This window comes from Epinephelus moara, chromosome 6 (genome assembly GCF_006386435.1).
Source record: "Epinephelus moara isolate mb chromosome 6, YSFRI_EMoa_1.0, whole genome shotgun sequence".
Taxonomy (NCBI): Eukaryota; Metazoa; Chordata; class Actinopteri; order Perciformes; family Serranidae; genus Epinephelus; species Epinephelus moara.
Window position 1 is genome coordinate 20,453,509 of NC_065511.1, and position 12,404 is coordinate 20,465,912.

Genomic DNA, 12,404 nt, shown 5'->3' on the forward strand with positions numbered 1-12,404 from the left:
ACATCCTCCTCGTGACGTACATTGGCTGACTGTAAAAAAAAGGAAATGTTAACTGCCGCAAGAAGCCTGAGCCGAAGCCCGTCTGTTTGTGTTGAGTTTCTGATAAACGGCGACTGAACACAACCAAATGAGTGTGAATATTTACTAATGGCTTTAATTTAACTACCAAAGATGGTAGTTAGCCTTGGGTCAACTCGGGAACTGGTTCAGCTCGGAAAACTCTGCTACGGAGAGGAATGCCTTTGCTGGTTTACTAGCTAGCTAAGTTAGCGTTAGCTTTCAGGATGGGCAACTGAACGCTAACAGAACAGGGGAAATATCAACCTACAATGATTGAATCCTGAGAGTACACTTCCTGGAAAACGCGACGGAGACAGGAGAGTTTTGTGTGTGCCTTGAGCTACCTCCGAACAGTGCCGATACTGTTTACATGATGAAGAACTGCGAGTACCAGCAGATCGATCCGCGGGCGCTGTCGGTGTCCCCCTCGTCCGCACAGAATCACACCGAGAAGAAGGAGCAGCGGACAAGGAGGAAATGGGAGGTGTTCCCGGGGAAGAACAGGTTTTTCTGCGATGGACGGATCATCCTGGCCAGACAGAGCGGTGTCCTTCCTCTGACAATGGGCCTTATTGTTGTCACGTGTGGCCTTTTCTTTGCATTCGAGTGAGTAAACATTAATGTCCTTATGTACGTGTATTTCCAGTGAGCCCTGAATGCATCATCAAAGGTCTTTCCTAATGTGCATGAGGAAGTTGTGAATCCCGTTTGCTTCATGTCTTGTTTTGCAATGTGTTTCGTGATAATACACTCAGGGATTAAAGATGCTTTTGACTCCAGCCGACTGAAGCCAACTCATATTTTCCTGTTACAGTTGCCCATTCCTGGTGACGCATCTCACCGTCTTTATACCTGTGATTGGTGGGGTGCTCTTTGTGTTTGTGGTCACCTCCCTGCTGAGGACCAGCTTTACAGACCCAGGCATCTTACCCAGGGCCACCCCAGATGAAGCAGCAGACATAGAGAAGCAGATAGGTAAGACGCTCCCTGAAATTGCACACTCACTGTGGGACAGATGGGGCAAAAGAGCTTTGCCATATGGGGGATCTCTGAGGGACGTGTTTGTTGATGAACTGCCTACCAACACCTAAGCAGCTTATTCTCTAACCGAGAGCGCAAAAGCCAGACATATCGTCATTTTCATTCATTTCTTACTATATCATTTGAGTGCTAATCGGATGAGCTGTTTTGATTGAACGTGCAGGTCTCAGTGAGTCTCTTTCCTTGTACCTCTCTATTTTAAGATACCTCAGGATCCTCTACGTATCGCCCCCCTCCGCGAACTAAGGAGATCCTCATCAACCAGCAGGTGGTAAAGCTCAAATACTGCTTCACTTGTAAAATGTTCCGCCCTCCTCGGACCTCCCACTGCAGCCTGTGTGACAACTGTGTGGGTAAGGATGTGATGGGAAGTTACCACTTATTCCAGCTGCACTAATTAAACTTAACAACTTGATATCATCACCAAGAGGAACATACCATGCTGCGTGGCTGGCAGGTCTCCATTAGTTTGCGTCATGCACCGCACCTTCCTATGTTAATCCACTGATCTGTGTCTTAAATATAAAACCATACTTTTACCTCAGACTTCAAATTAGTTTACTGCCTGACAACTTTTACCAAAGCTTAAATTTTGCTTAAATTCCTGTAAAATGTATTACTGGCATTTTTTAAGTAAGTAATTCTGCTAGTTTGTCATAAAGTCAATGCCCTTAAAAGCATTAGGTCATCATTTGGCAAGACAGGCCAAACAGCTCTTTGTACACTCAGACTTCGGAGAGCCTATTTTCCTGGCTTGAAAGGCCTGTCCTAAAGAATAGGTGCACATTTTTGTCTCTAAACATTCCTCACATGTCCATTTGTGCATGTTTGTGCTTGCTGTCATCAGTCCTCCTCTTTATGTTAGCTGTTAAGAGATCCCTTCCTAAGCTCCTCCCAGTGGGACAAATGGGGGACATAATCAGACCTGGTTCAATGCAAACAAGTTCAGCTGAAGCCAGTATGATGCTTCAGCAGTCTGAGTTAATCAACTGGAGTGTGTTTCTTATAAAGTGACTCTATTTTTAGTACAACATCACCTCTTTGTGTTTACCCTGACAGTGTTTACTTGCTGGGCTGCGGTGGAGGGATAATAACACAAAGATTGTATTTCATACTAAAAGTGTTTAACTGTGGAAGATGCCCACTTGATTAGTTTAACTCACACGCCTGAAGCAGCCTCACATTAATATTAGCTTAACTTTAGAACTTGATTTTGCACAGAATGAGGATTGTGGATGTGTCCCCATGTGACTTACACTGGAAATGCATCAGGCAGGGTTCCCATAGGTCCTAAAAATCCTTGAAAGTTTTCGAATTTAAGAAAAAAATCAAGGCTTTAAAGGTTTTTGAAAATGGGCATAAATAGAGTCATGGGGTGGGTCATTGAAAGTGCAGCTTACACAATTTGGATTTATGTTTATTGATATCAGAGTTACAAAGCGCTTTACAATAAAAACAATAATAAAGCTAAAAAACATGTACAAGATATAAAACAAAATAACTTAGTATAAAGAGTAACAACTGTCTGCATCACTGTAACACAGCACCATTGAGAAGTGCTCACACTGTCAAGCCACTTTCTCTTTGTAATTGTCTGTGAGCTTCTTTAAGCCTGCTAATTCTTATTGTGTTAAAGTTGTCAGTGTTGTAACCGTAATTAATCTTGATTTGTGTCTCTGAATATGCTAGGTTGGGTCCTTGAATTTGAGGGTACTGGGCATGGAAAGTCATTGAAAATTAATTGAATTCAGGGTTTTCCCTGGGTTTTTTCGAGACCAAGGTGGCAAAGGCCTGCAGCGGGGGGCATCTTGACAGCTGTACTTTTAGATACGGCCCCCTCCCTCTATTAAATATGAAAGGAGGCCCCCACATGATTGAGCTTTACACTGCTGACTTGTATAATCAGAACAGACATATCCTGTGATTTTCAGCCTTCTATGATTATATTTACCCTTTACAGCAGGCACATCCTGACAGCTGAGAATATTACTGTCAGGTATTGTCCCCCTTCTATTAAATATGAAAGGAGGCTGAAAATGACAGGACATGTCTGTTCTGATGATACAAGTCAGCAGTCCTGAAATGTGTGTTTCTCTTCTATAATAAACAATCTACATCTCGCGCTTCCTTCGCCTTTCAAAGGCGGGCAGGGCACACCCTGGAATTTGTTGTTTAAGAAGGCGTGGGAACCCTGATTAGGAAGGGATCTTGTCAGGGCCAATATGAACTGGAGGAATGATCACAGGAAGGAAAAACTGTTTCCATAATGGACCCCTGAGTGTTGTTTTAAGACAGAACTGAAACTGAAACCTTTACTGAAACAGGAAAATCATGATTTGATTAAAACATCATACTAATGCCAGGGTAGGATTGATTGATTGTGTTTTGCAGTGTTTTACATGTTGTAAGCCTTTCTACTATTATACTTTACAACTACTGTGTATGTGTCTCTAATCTGTGTGTATGCTGTTTTTTTCACCCTCAGAACGATTTGACCACCACTGCCCGTGGGTGGGGAACTGTGTGGGCAAACGCAATTACCGTTTTTTCTACAGCTTCATCATCTCTCTGTCTTTCCTGACATCTTTCATATTTGGCTGTGTCGTCACACACCTTACGCTGCGTAAGTATTTCACAACAAACAGAAGTGCATTCAGTACTCATATGATGTTCCTGTCATGTTATGAAGAGCAACTTTAAGATTACTTTGTCTCTGATTTGTCCTTTTCTCTCCAGGTTCTCAGACAGGTAAAAGCCTCGTTCAAGCCATTCAGGAGAGCCCTGCCAGATATCCTTTGTACACACCACATTTTCACATAATCAACCTGTTAATGAGATGGATGAGATTTGCTACTTTTTTTGCCAAGTAATAACACAAGTCACACTGTTGACAAGGCATTTGTCAGCCTAAGCCCACGCTTAATAGGATCAGAGAGTTAGCATCCAGTAAAGCAGTGCTTTTAAGCAGATGGCTTCCCAGTAGAAGGCTTGCTGCCTCATGTTCTCATGAGATAGGGCGGCACGGAGGTGGAGTGGTTAGCTGTTTAATGTGGCCTCACACCAAAAGGCTTCCTGGCTGGCCCTTTTGTGTGGAGTTTGTGTGTCCTCCTCATGTAAGCATGGGTTTTCTCAGGCTTTCTCCCACAATCCAAAGACATGTAGGTTAAGTTAAGGTTAAGGTTAATTACTCTTAAGTGTGAACGTAAGTGGAATTGTGTCTGTTGCTATGTGTCAGCCATGTGATAGTCTGGTGACCTGTCCAGGTTGTTGTTGTCCACCCAACAGATAAAGGATGTTCTCGTGTTAGTGGCTAGACAAATATAGACTGCATGACTACAGAGTGTTTCAATTTTGTTATTCACAGACACGCTGTAGGTTAATTTCCTCATGGAACGCATGATGTACATGACATTACGCCATGTTTTTGGAGTCTGTGTGTGAGTGTCGTTCTGAAAACAGTTTCAAACATTGTTTTGATGTTAATGTTGTGTCCAAAAATGATCCCAGTCGATCCAGAAACTGCAACATGGTTATGAGACAGACAGCCAGATGGAGACTTTGTGTCCATGTCCAATAACAGTCGAGTCAGACCCTCTCTGCCAAACCAGTAACTTACTAATACTCGGCCATTTATGTATATCTACATGTACATTGCATTCCTGTCTCCATTTTAAGCTTGTGGTGTTTGTGAGAGCCAAAAATCTTCATCCAAGCTGTCTTTGATGGCACATGGGAGAAGTTAGGCTTTCAGTGCTTTCTGTCAGAAAGTCAGATGATGTAGTAAAAAGAGCGACAAAGTCCACATAGGGAGGAAGTTGTGGTGGATGAATGGGTCAAGCATGGGACTTTAACTCAGATGGCCAGGGTTCATGTCCTGTGTGAGTCAACATTGGCTTATTATTTTTAGACTTAGTAGACTTATTATGTCCAGATTTAGGGTATAAAGCTGCTGAATGCACACTGTGTACATAAACTTTAGCCGAGTAGCAGAATATACCTGTTTGTGTTAACATCATATTTCAACGAAAGTCCAGCTGATGGTAGGTAGTCTGAGTGGGCGGAAGTTCGCTGCATAGATCAGCCTCTCATTGGGCGGAACGAGCCACCCACTGAAGTCCCGCCCTACCACCTCTGGTTGCAGTTTTCAACACGTCCTTTACTAACTTTTGCAGTGTTTGATCTTGCGGGGATGTAGCCATTTTTCTGCCATGGTTCGAGTCCTGTAGGCGATTTTTTTTTGTGGGTGTGTTACACTAAAACCTGTTTCCCCCCGGCAATATTTTTGCAAGCGCACCATTGCTGTGGCACCGCCAAGAACGACTGTGATTGGTTGAAAGAAATACAAGCAGCTGGGGCATTTTTTTCTCCAATCTTAAAGTGAGAGTCGGCCCAGCCAGACCTTTCTTTTCTTGAGAAAGGTCTGGTGAGCGAGACTAATGGCTAGGTAACACTGCAGATGTTGGCACAACTTTCATTGTGGAACATGTCCACTGTGATATCTTAAAACAAATGTAAACCAGTGAGTTCTTGGCCCGGAAGATGCCTGGAAAGGAAGATACATTATTCTAAGTAGCAACAATATGATGGTGGTTGTGACATTGAGATAAGATAGCTGAAGTGCCTACACACATTAAGCCCTCACAGATTTTAATCATCAGCCTTAATTGCCATCTGTCTTAAATAATCATTAGTAATTGTTATATTATCATGCCTTGACTCGTCCTTGTTCACTGTGGTGGAGTTGGTGATTTGCTTCTTCTCCATTTGGTCTATTCTGGGCCTCTCAGGCTTCCATACATACTTAGTAGCCTCCAACCTCACAACAAATGAAGATGTAAGTACCCATGAACCTGAATGATATAGTTCATGACTGTTTAAAAAGACTGCATCCACTAACTTGCTTTATTTATTCACTGTGCAGATAAAGGGCTCCTGGTCGAGTAAAAGGTGTGCGGAGGAGTCTGGCAACCCGTACAGTTACAACAGTATTATAACCAACTGCTGTGCGACGTTATGTGGCCCCATGCCACCGAGGTGAGTGAAAATGTCGCCATCCCGTAAATGCCTCACAAACATTTTCTTGATGATAACATCAGTTACATGTGCAGTCTGTAATCCTGTGCTCTGTTCTTCAGTCTGATCGACAGAAGAGGTTTCCTGCCTTTTGACGAGGCAATCCCTGCTGCCTCGGCCTCGGAGATAGAGCTGCCTCCCTTCTCCGCCAAGAACGACGCACACATGGTAGGATGAACCAGCCTGTGGTCCCCTCCCAAGTCTTGACTGTCCCATAGCTCCTGTGTTGTTGTTAGGCCGGCCCCCGTGTGCCTTCTCCACTCTGTGTGTCCACTCCTTCATCCTCCAGACTCCCAGCTTCGGTCCCTCCAGTAGAGCTGTCGACATGCAGTATTTTTGAGTCTGTGCCCAGTGTTATAAAGTTGTGCATTTTATAGTATTCTTCATGGAAACAGAAAGCATTGATTTTCAGTTGTGAATGGCAGATCAGATAGTCTGTGACTGGAATGGAACAACATTACTCAGGCTCAGCTTACAATGGCTTGGAACTGACACACAATATAAAACCAAATATCAACAGTAGACATGATTAAGTTTGCTAATTAGCACCACTGAAGAGGTCATTTATCACCATGCAGTGTGCTGAAATAACACTGCTGTGTCATTTGTTTCAGCGTCAGAACAAAATGTCTTGGAAACCATGTGTAACACTGTTTGGCATCATTGAGCAGTTAAAAAGCAGGAAAGTGGGCAGAGAGTTTTAAGAGTTTCTACAGCCAGAGATTTAACCATTTGCTCAGATGATTGTTGAGGTGCTGAGTCACGCTGTCAGACTGCTGCAGATATATTCTGGTCAGTTTGTGCTGTGGGGCAGTAAACATGTTCATGTTGCACCTTTTTTGATACTTGTATTATGTTTGCTTATACTTAGAAATCAACATGTTGCTGTATCTACCTCCTTGTTACTGTACTACTGGGTTTGCTTGTGTGTTGTGGTAAAGGGACTTAATTACTGCTTTTATAGAAGGACATGCAGATTATTTCAGATCATGTTTTGTATTTGATTTATCAGCACTTTATCACGGTTCATTTGTCACATGAATACATTTGTCATTCAATATAATCAGCATATCAGTGTCTTACATATATTATCAGTTATATTGCTTTATTTTCTTAAATCCACTTCTATTTTTACGTACGTATTTTTATTTACCTAAAAAGTGTTCTTTTATTTGTTAAATAAACATTATTTTTGTATTTTGAGATTTTGGTCTGCCTTTTACTTTGCCTCTCGATGTTTCGAAGTCTTCACGTGCCTGACTGCAGACTCTAATTGTATTTTCTGTGGTTTCCTTTTTTCATTAGTTAGTATGATGAAGATTTGTTTCATATGCCTGTAACGTCATTGCTAGATGAACGATCTGACCCTCAGTGTTGTACTGTATCCATTCCACCCTGCTAGGAGGAGAACTGTCAGGATTTTGCTTTGTCCTGCACAGCCTGAAGGGCACTGCTGCATGTAGACGGTTGATGGTAAGAGTAGGGTTCAACGTGAAACCAATCACAACATCTCTTCACTTGCCATTCACTGTCCTTTTTTTCCCATAACATAGTTTGTGCTCAGGTTTGAAATCGCTGTCATCTGAACTGGTTTCTTTTCTAAGATATTTTTTGCATAAACGCAGTTGGGGCAGATCTTGTGATTGGTGTGCAGTGTACTGATGGTGCCTCACTTGTGACTGTGCATGCTTCACTACCATTCATTCTCGTCTCATTAACAATCACTCGCTCGGTGTGGGATGGAGCTCATGTTTGAAGGCTGATCTTACTCTCGTCCTCTTTGTAGTTAGATGTTTTTTCACTCCTGTATCTGGGGCGTGATTGTGCATGCATGGTGACGCAAGCAAATACAAGTCTGCATAAACTGTGTCTCCCTTTCAGCTTTTATCAGAGCCAGAGGAAACACAGGATGAAGCAGCTTCTCTTAACACGTTTCAGTCTTTACCTGTGTTGCATTGTCTGCATCTAACTCACTTCTTCCATGCTTTTCCATTTTAAACTCACTGCCATCAGTAGTGTCATCGCTTCCACTGTGCTTATGAGTTCTAAACTAATCATTTTAATCACACTGCAGAAGTTTCTATTCATGTTTGTGCTGGTCATTGCAGCTCGGCCTTTTATAACACACATTCATGCTGCCCGTTTCTTGACATCTCTATTTCTTCCTCTCCCCACAGTGCACTCAGAGCACCAAGGACGTGCTGGAGAGGATGGTCCACTCCTACGACTCTCATGCCCTGTGCCCTCCTGGCACCCCAAAGACCACCCCTCTGGACCTGGAGGTTTCCAGCACTGCAGCACCTTCCACAGAACCTTCACCCTCTGCTGGTTGCTCAGGGCAGCGCTCCCGCCAGCCCGTGGCTGCTCCCTGCCCGCCGTTCAGCAGAAGCAGCAAGAGGAGGGATTCTCTGCACTCCATCAACCCAGCCTTCCGCCTGGCTTCTCCCTCTCCGTCGCTGAGCCGCACCACCTTGATTCTGGGCGATGCACCCGACATTGGCTTCATCCCGCTGCCCTGAGTGCACCCAGTAACCATAAGAGAACAGAACACTGGACTGGCAGTGTTTTTGGCGACAAAGGAACTTTTTCATGGGTGTTGTCACGCCGTGTGTTACCGTTTTGGTATCTGAAGATGTCAGTCTGATGAGTTAATGAAGCATCACCTGGAGGGTTTTTATGTTCTGAGTTTTATCAACTATGTCCTACTATATGTGTCCTTCAGGACAAAGTTAAATCTTAGTAATACTTGGAAGCACAATAGAGAGATATATTTTTAACACCTTTTTATTAAGACACCCAGAACATGCCTCCACACCTTCCACAGAACCTCAAGCCATACGTCACATCCGCAGTGTTTATGTTCTCGCTGATATATTATGCAAACAGGTCTTTAAATCTGGGAATACTTACAGTAAGAGTGTGGATGCAAGAAGTACAAAGGCAGATATTGAAATTTACTGAACTGGCGTGCACTGCATAGTAAGCCCTTTCAGGATTATCTGCTCAAAAGTTGGCCTTACGTCATGTCTCATCATTTCCAGTCATCTAGATCTACACGGTCCCAGTGTCATGAGGTGGATCCAGCTTGACGGTTTTCACATGTTCGAGCAATCAGAGTTTAAAGAGGGAGCACAAGATTTTATTTTCAGTGTTTGCATATCAATGTCTTTGCTGTATTTTGTAATCAATTCTGCATGTCCTTATCAGATGCTCTTAGGCTAATTAGTAAACATATTTTTGTGAGGTGTATCACTGAAAGAGGGTAATTAATTAATTTTACAGGTAAAACTGAGTGAATATATTCAGGTTATTTTCCACGTATGACTGGATATTACTGATAAAATAGTTCCTCCATATATTTTAATGAGTTCACGTTGCTTTATCTGATTTGTTGGCTGTCAAAAGCAAGTTTTTGATTTAAAATGTGCTGCTTGGATTGCAGTATTAATCTCTGACACACTGTTTACTGTTAATGTGAGCTACTGGGATGTTTCAGTACGTGCAAGCATGTTTTTCTTTGCCTCTTTGGTGGCTCGACGTATGGACTTCAAGCAGACTTAATGTTTAAGGAATGTTGATGAGGCCTCTTTACATGCTCATTTTCATGGCTGTGACCTTTTGCTCTTATATCATGAAACTTAACCCTGTGATGGTGGAGTACAGTAACAGTAAATAGCAGGAGTTAGATTGTGCCACTAGGGGGCAGCATGTGATTTAAGATCGCAGCCTAAGCAGAGGACAGTGTAGTAACATGAAAAACATTTAGAAGAAAGGCCTTTTGATGTTTTGTTTTTTTTTGTAATCGAGCGCTGAAGCTGTACATAGGTTGTGAGTTTGTGAAGAACCATGTTGCCATAGTCAGTGGGTCGTTCATTTATCAGTCTGCATCACGACCCGTAGGTTGTGTAGACATGTACAAGCAGTGCTTGTATGAACAAATTTGTTTGTATTTTGTAGGATGTAACAGTGGAACTGTAAAATTTGGTCAATAAAAATGATCGGTTTTGTCGATTTGAGCCTTTTTTGGCTTTGTTTCCTTCCTTTTAAAATTGACTCACCATGCAGTGCCAGACTAATTGCATGGCAAACCTCTGTGTTCACTTTATTTAAACGACACTGACTTTAAACAGACCAGTGTCAAACTACAATGTAGTACATACAGTAAATCAGCAAAAGTTGGGTTCATCCATTCTGACAGTGCTCTCATGGAAACAATGAAGAGATGCATGTTGACCACATGTCTTCAGACAGGCAAAGATCCGGCAATGAAAAGGGCCAACAGCTGAGACAAACCTGCAGGAGAGGATATGAATATATATACATATATGAATTTGTCTATGATAGAGTTACAGTCAGGGTCATAAAACTCAGGTCATGTGCAGTATATTATCACCAAGGAGAAAATAATGCCCAGAGAACCCGTCTAATAAGAGTCTTTTGGACTGTGGCTCAAAGATTTCCCCCTTTTTTAAAAAAAAATCAGAGTGTGGTGAATTGTTTCCTTGGCATTGCGTATGGCGTGTTTATTCTGTGCCCAGGGTTATACTTTTTAAAAAGCCGCTTTGCCTGTAATTATTGAAATTGAAAAGTGGAGAAAAATAGCCTGAAGGCCAGTGATCACAGCGGATGGACCGTAGCAGCTGAGGTTGGACTCTGCCTGCACTCGGCTGTCACTTCTGTGTGCAGAAAAGTGAGAATGTTGCTTTAAGGTCCAAGCAGAGTCACTGTGTTTTTGGAGCTGGTGTCTGCATGTGACAGCTGGTGTTTTCTGTGTACTGGTGTTATTCACGGTGTATGCATTGTCTAATATCTTATGTAGAAATTACATTAAAAAAAATAACCATTTAAATACACACTGGCGAAATAATCTCAATACAGTTCTGACTGTTTGTAGGCATGCTGACAGATGAGAAAAGTAGGAAACACAGGATAAAGAAGATGTTTGAAACTCGTGCTAAAGCTCCGGCTGGACTCAGACAAAGGATGTCATGCACAGACCTCGCACAACAGAACAACGCATTTGATGTGAAATATGATATCCTTAATGGATTTCTTAAGATTTATATGTATCTATTACCTCATATGACTTCAAAAGGCTGCTTGCTGAGGCATGTCAGTATAGCAACCTGTATATCTTAAGCTAACGTAGAACAGATGGTCAGACTTTTGGCTCAGTGTCTTGCAGGAGGAAAAAGCCAAAGCATCACTGCCTCAGCAGCTGTGTTGCATTTTGACCGCAGCCCTCCATCGCCTGGAAGATTTAAAAATTGTTTGCAGAGAAAAGAGAAATCTGAGGATGAGGTTAAAGGGACAGTTCACCCCCAAATCCAAAATACATATTTTTCCTCATACCTATTGTGCTAGTTATCAATCCAGATTGTTCTGGTGTGGGTTGCTGGGTGTTGGAGATAACAGCAGTAGAGGTGTCTGCCTTCTCGCAAGTATAATGGAACTAGAAGGCACTCGGCATGTGTTGCTCAAAGTGCCAAAAAAACACATTTGAAAAACTCTGCAGCAATGTCTCTCTCCAGAAATCATGACCCAGTTACTCAAGATAATCCACAGACCTCGTTGTGAGCGGTTTTGTCGGAACTATTTTCTTTCTACCAAACTACACCTGCCAACCGTGCAGAAGGAAGCGTGCTTCTAGTGCTTGCTCACCTAGCACCACTGAGCCAGCCAACGTTACAGCTCAGCCAATGAGGACACCATTAAAATTACTTCTCGTGCTGTCATGTGCATGAGCCTCTCGTCCATGAGTCAATGCATGCTTCCTTCTGCGCAGTGATATGGTTGGTGAGAGTAGTTTCAGCACTCATGCCAGGTTGTCAAATGCTGACAAACTGTCATGCCTCTCGGTGTTTCATAGCGACGTGTAGGTCATACAGCTGAAACACACTGTAACACGTGGTTAATGTTGTAAAACAGTAGTAGTTAGGTTTCGGCAACAAAGCTACTTGGTTAGGTTTAGTAAAAAAATTATGTTTAGGGTTACAATAAGTATGTAATGTGACATACAGTGGTGTGAAAAAGTGTTTGCCCCCTTCCTGATTTCTTACTTTTTTGCATGTTTTCCACACTTAAATGTTTCAGATCATCAAACAAATTTAAACATTAGTCAAAGATAACACAAGTAAACACAAAATGCAGTTTTTAAATGAAGGGTTTTATTAATGAGGAAGAAAAAAATCCAAAGCTACATGGCCCTGTGTGAAAAAGTGTTTGCCCCC

General features: G+C 42.4%; 1 protein-coding gene across 2 annotated transcripts; it reads left to right on the plus strand.

Moving 5' to 3' along the window:
* The first annotated feature begins 36 nt into the window (after positions 1-36).
* On the plus strand, positions 37-10,193 carry zdhhc18a (zinc finger DHHC-type palmitoyltransferase 18a). 2 transcript variants are annotated; one of them, XM_050047765.1, is made up of 10 exons: positions 38-666; positions 875-1,035; positions 1,305-1,454; positions 3,587-3,724; positions 3,838-3,889; positions 5,833-5,935; positions 6,023-6,135; positions 6,237-6,342; positions 7,577-7,647; positions 8,352-8,493. In XM_050047765.1, the coding sequence occupies exons 1-9, from the start codon at positions 431-433 to the stop codon at positions 7,616-7,618; spliced, it is 1,101 nt and encodes a 366-aa protein (XP_049903722.1). In that variant the 5' UTR covers positions 38-430; the 3' UTR covers positions 7,619-7,647; positions 8,352-8,493. The 2 variants fall into 2 exon arrangements, with proteins under 2 accessions (XP_049903721.1, XP_049903722.1); XM_050047764.1 differs by lacking the exon at positions 7,577-7,647 and having other exon boundaries at positions 37-666; positions 8,352-10,193.
* The last annotated feature ends 2,211 nt before the right edge of the window (positions 10,194-12,404 follow it).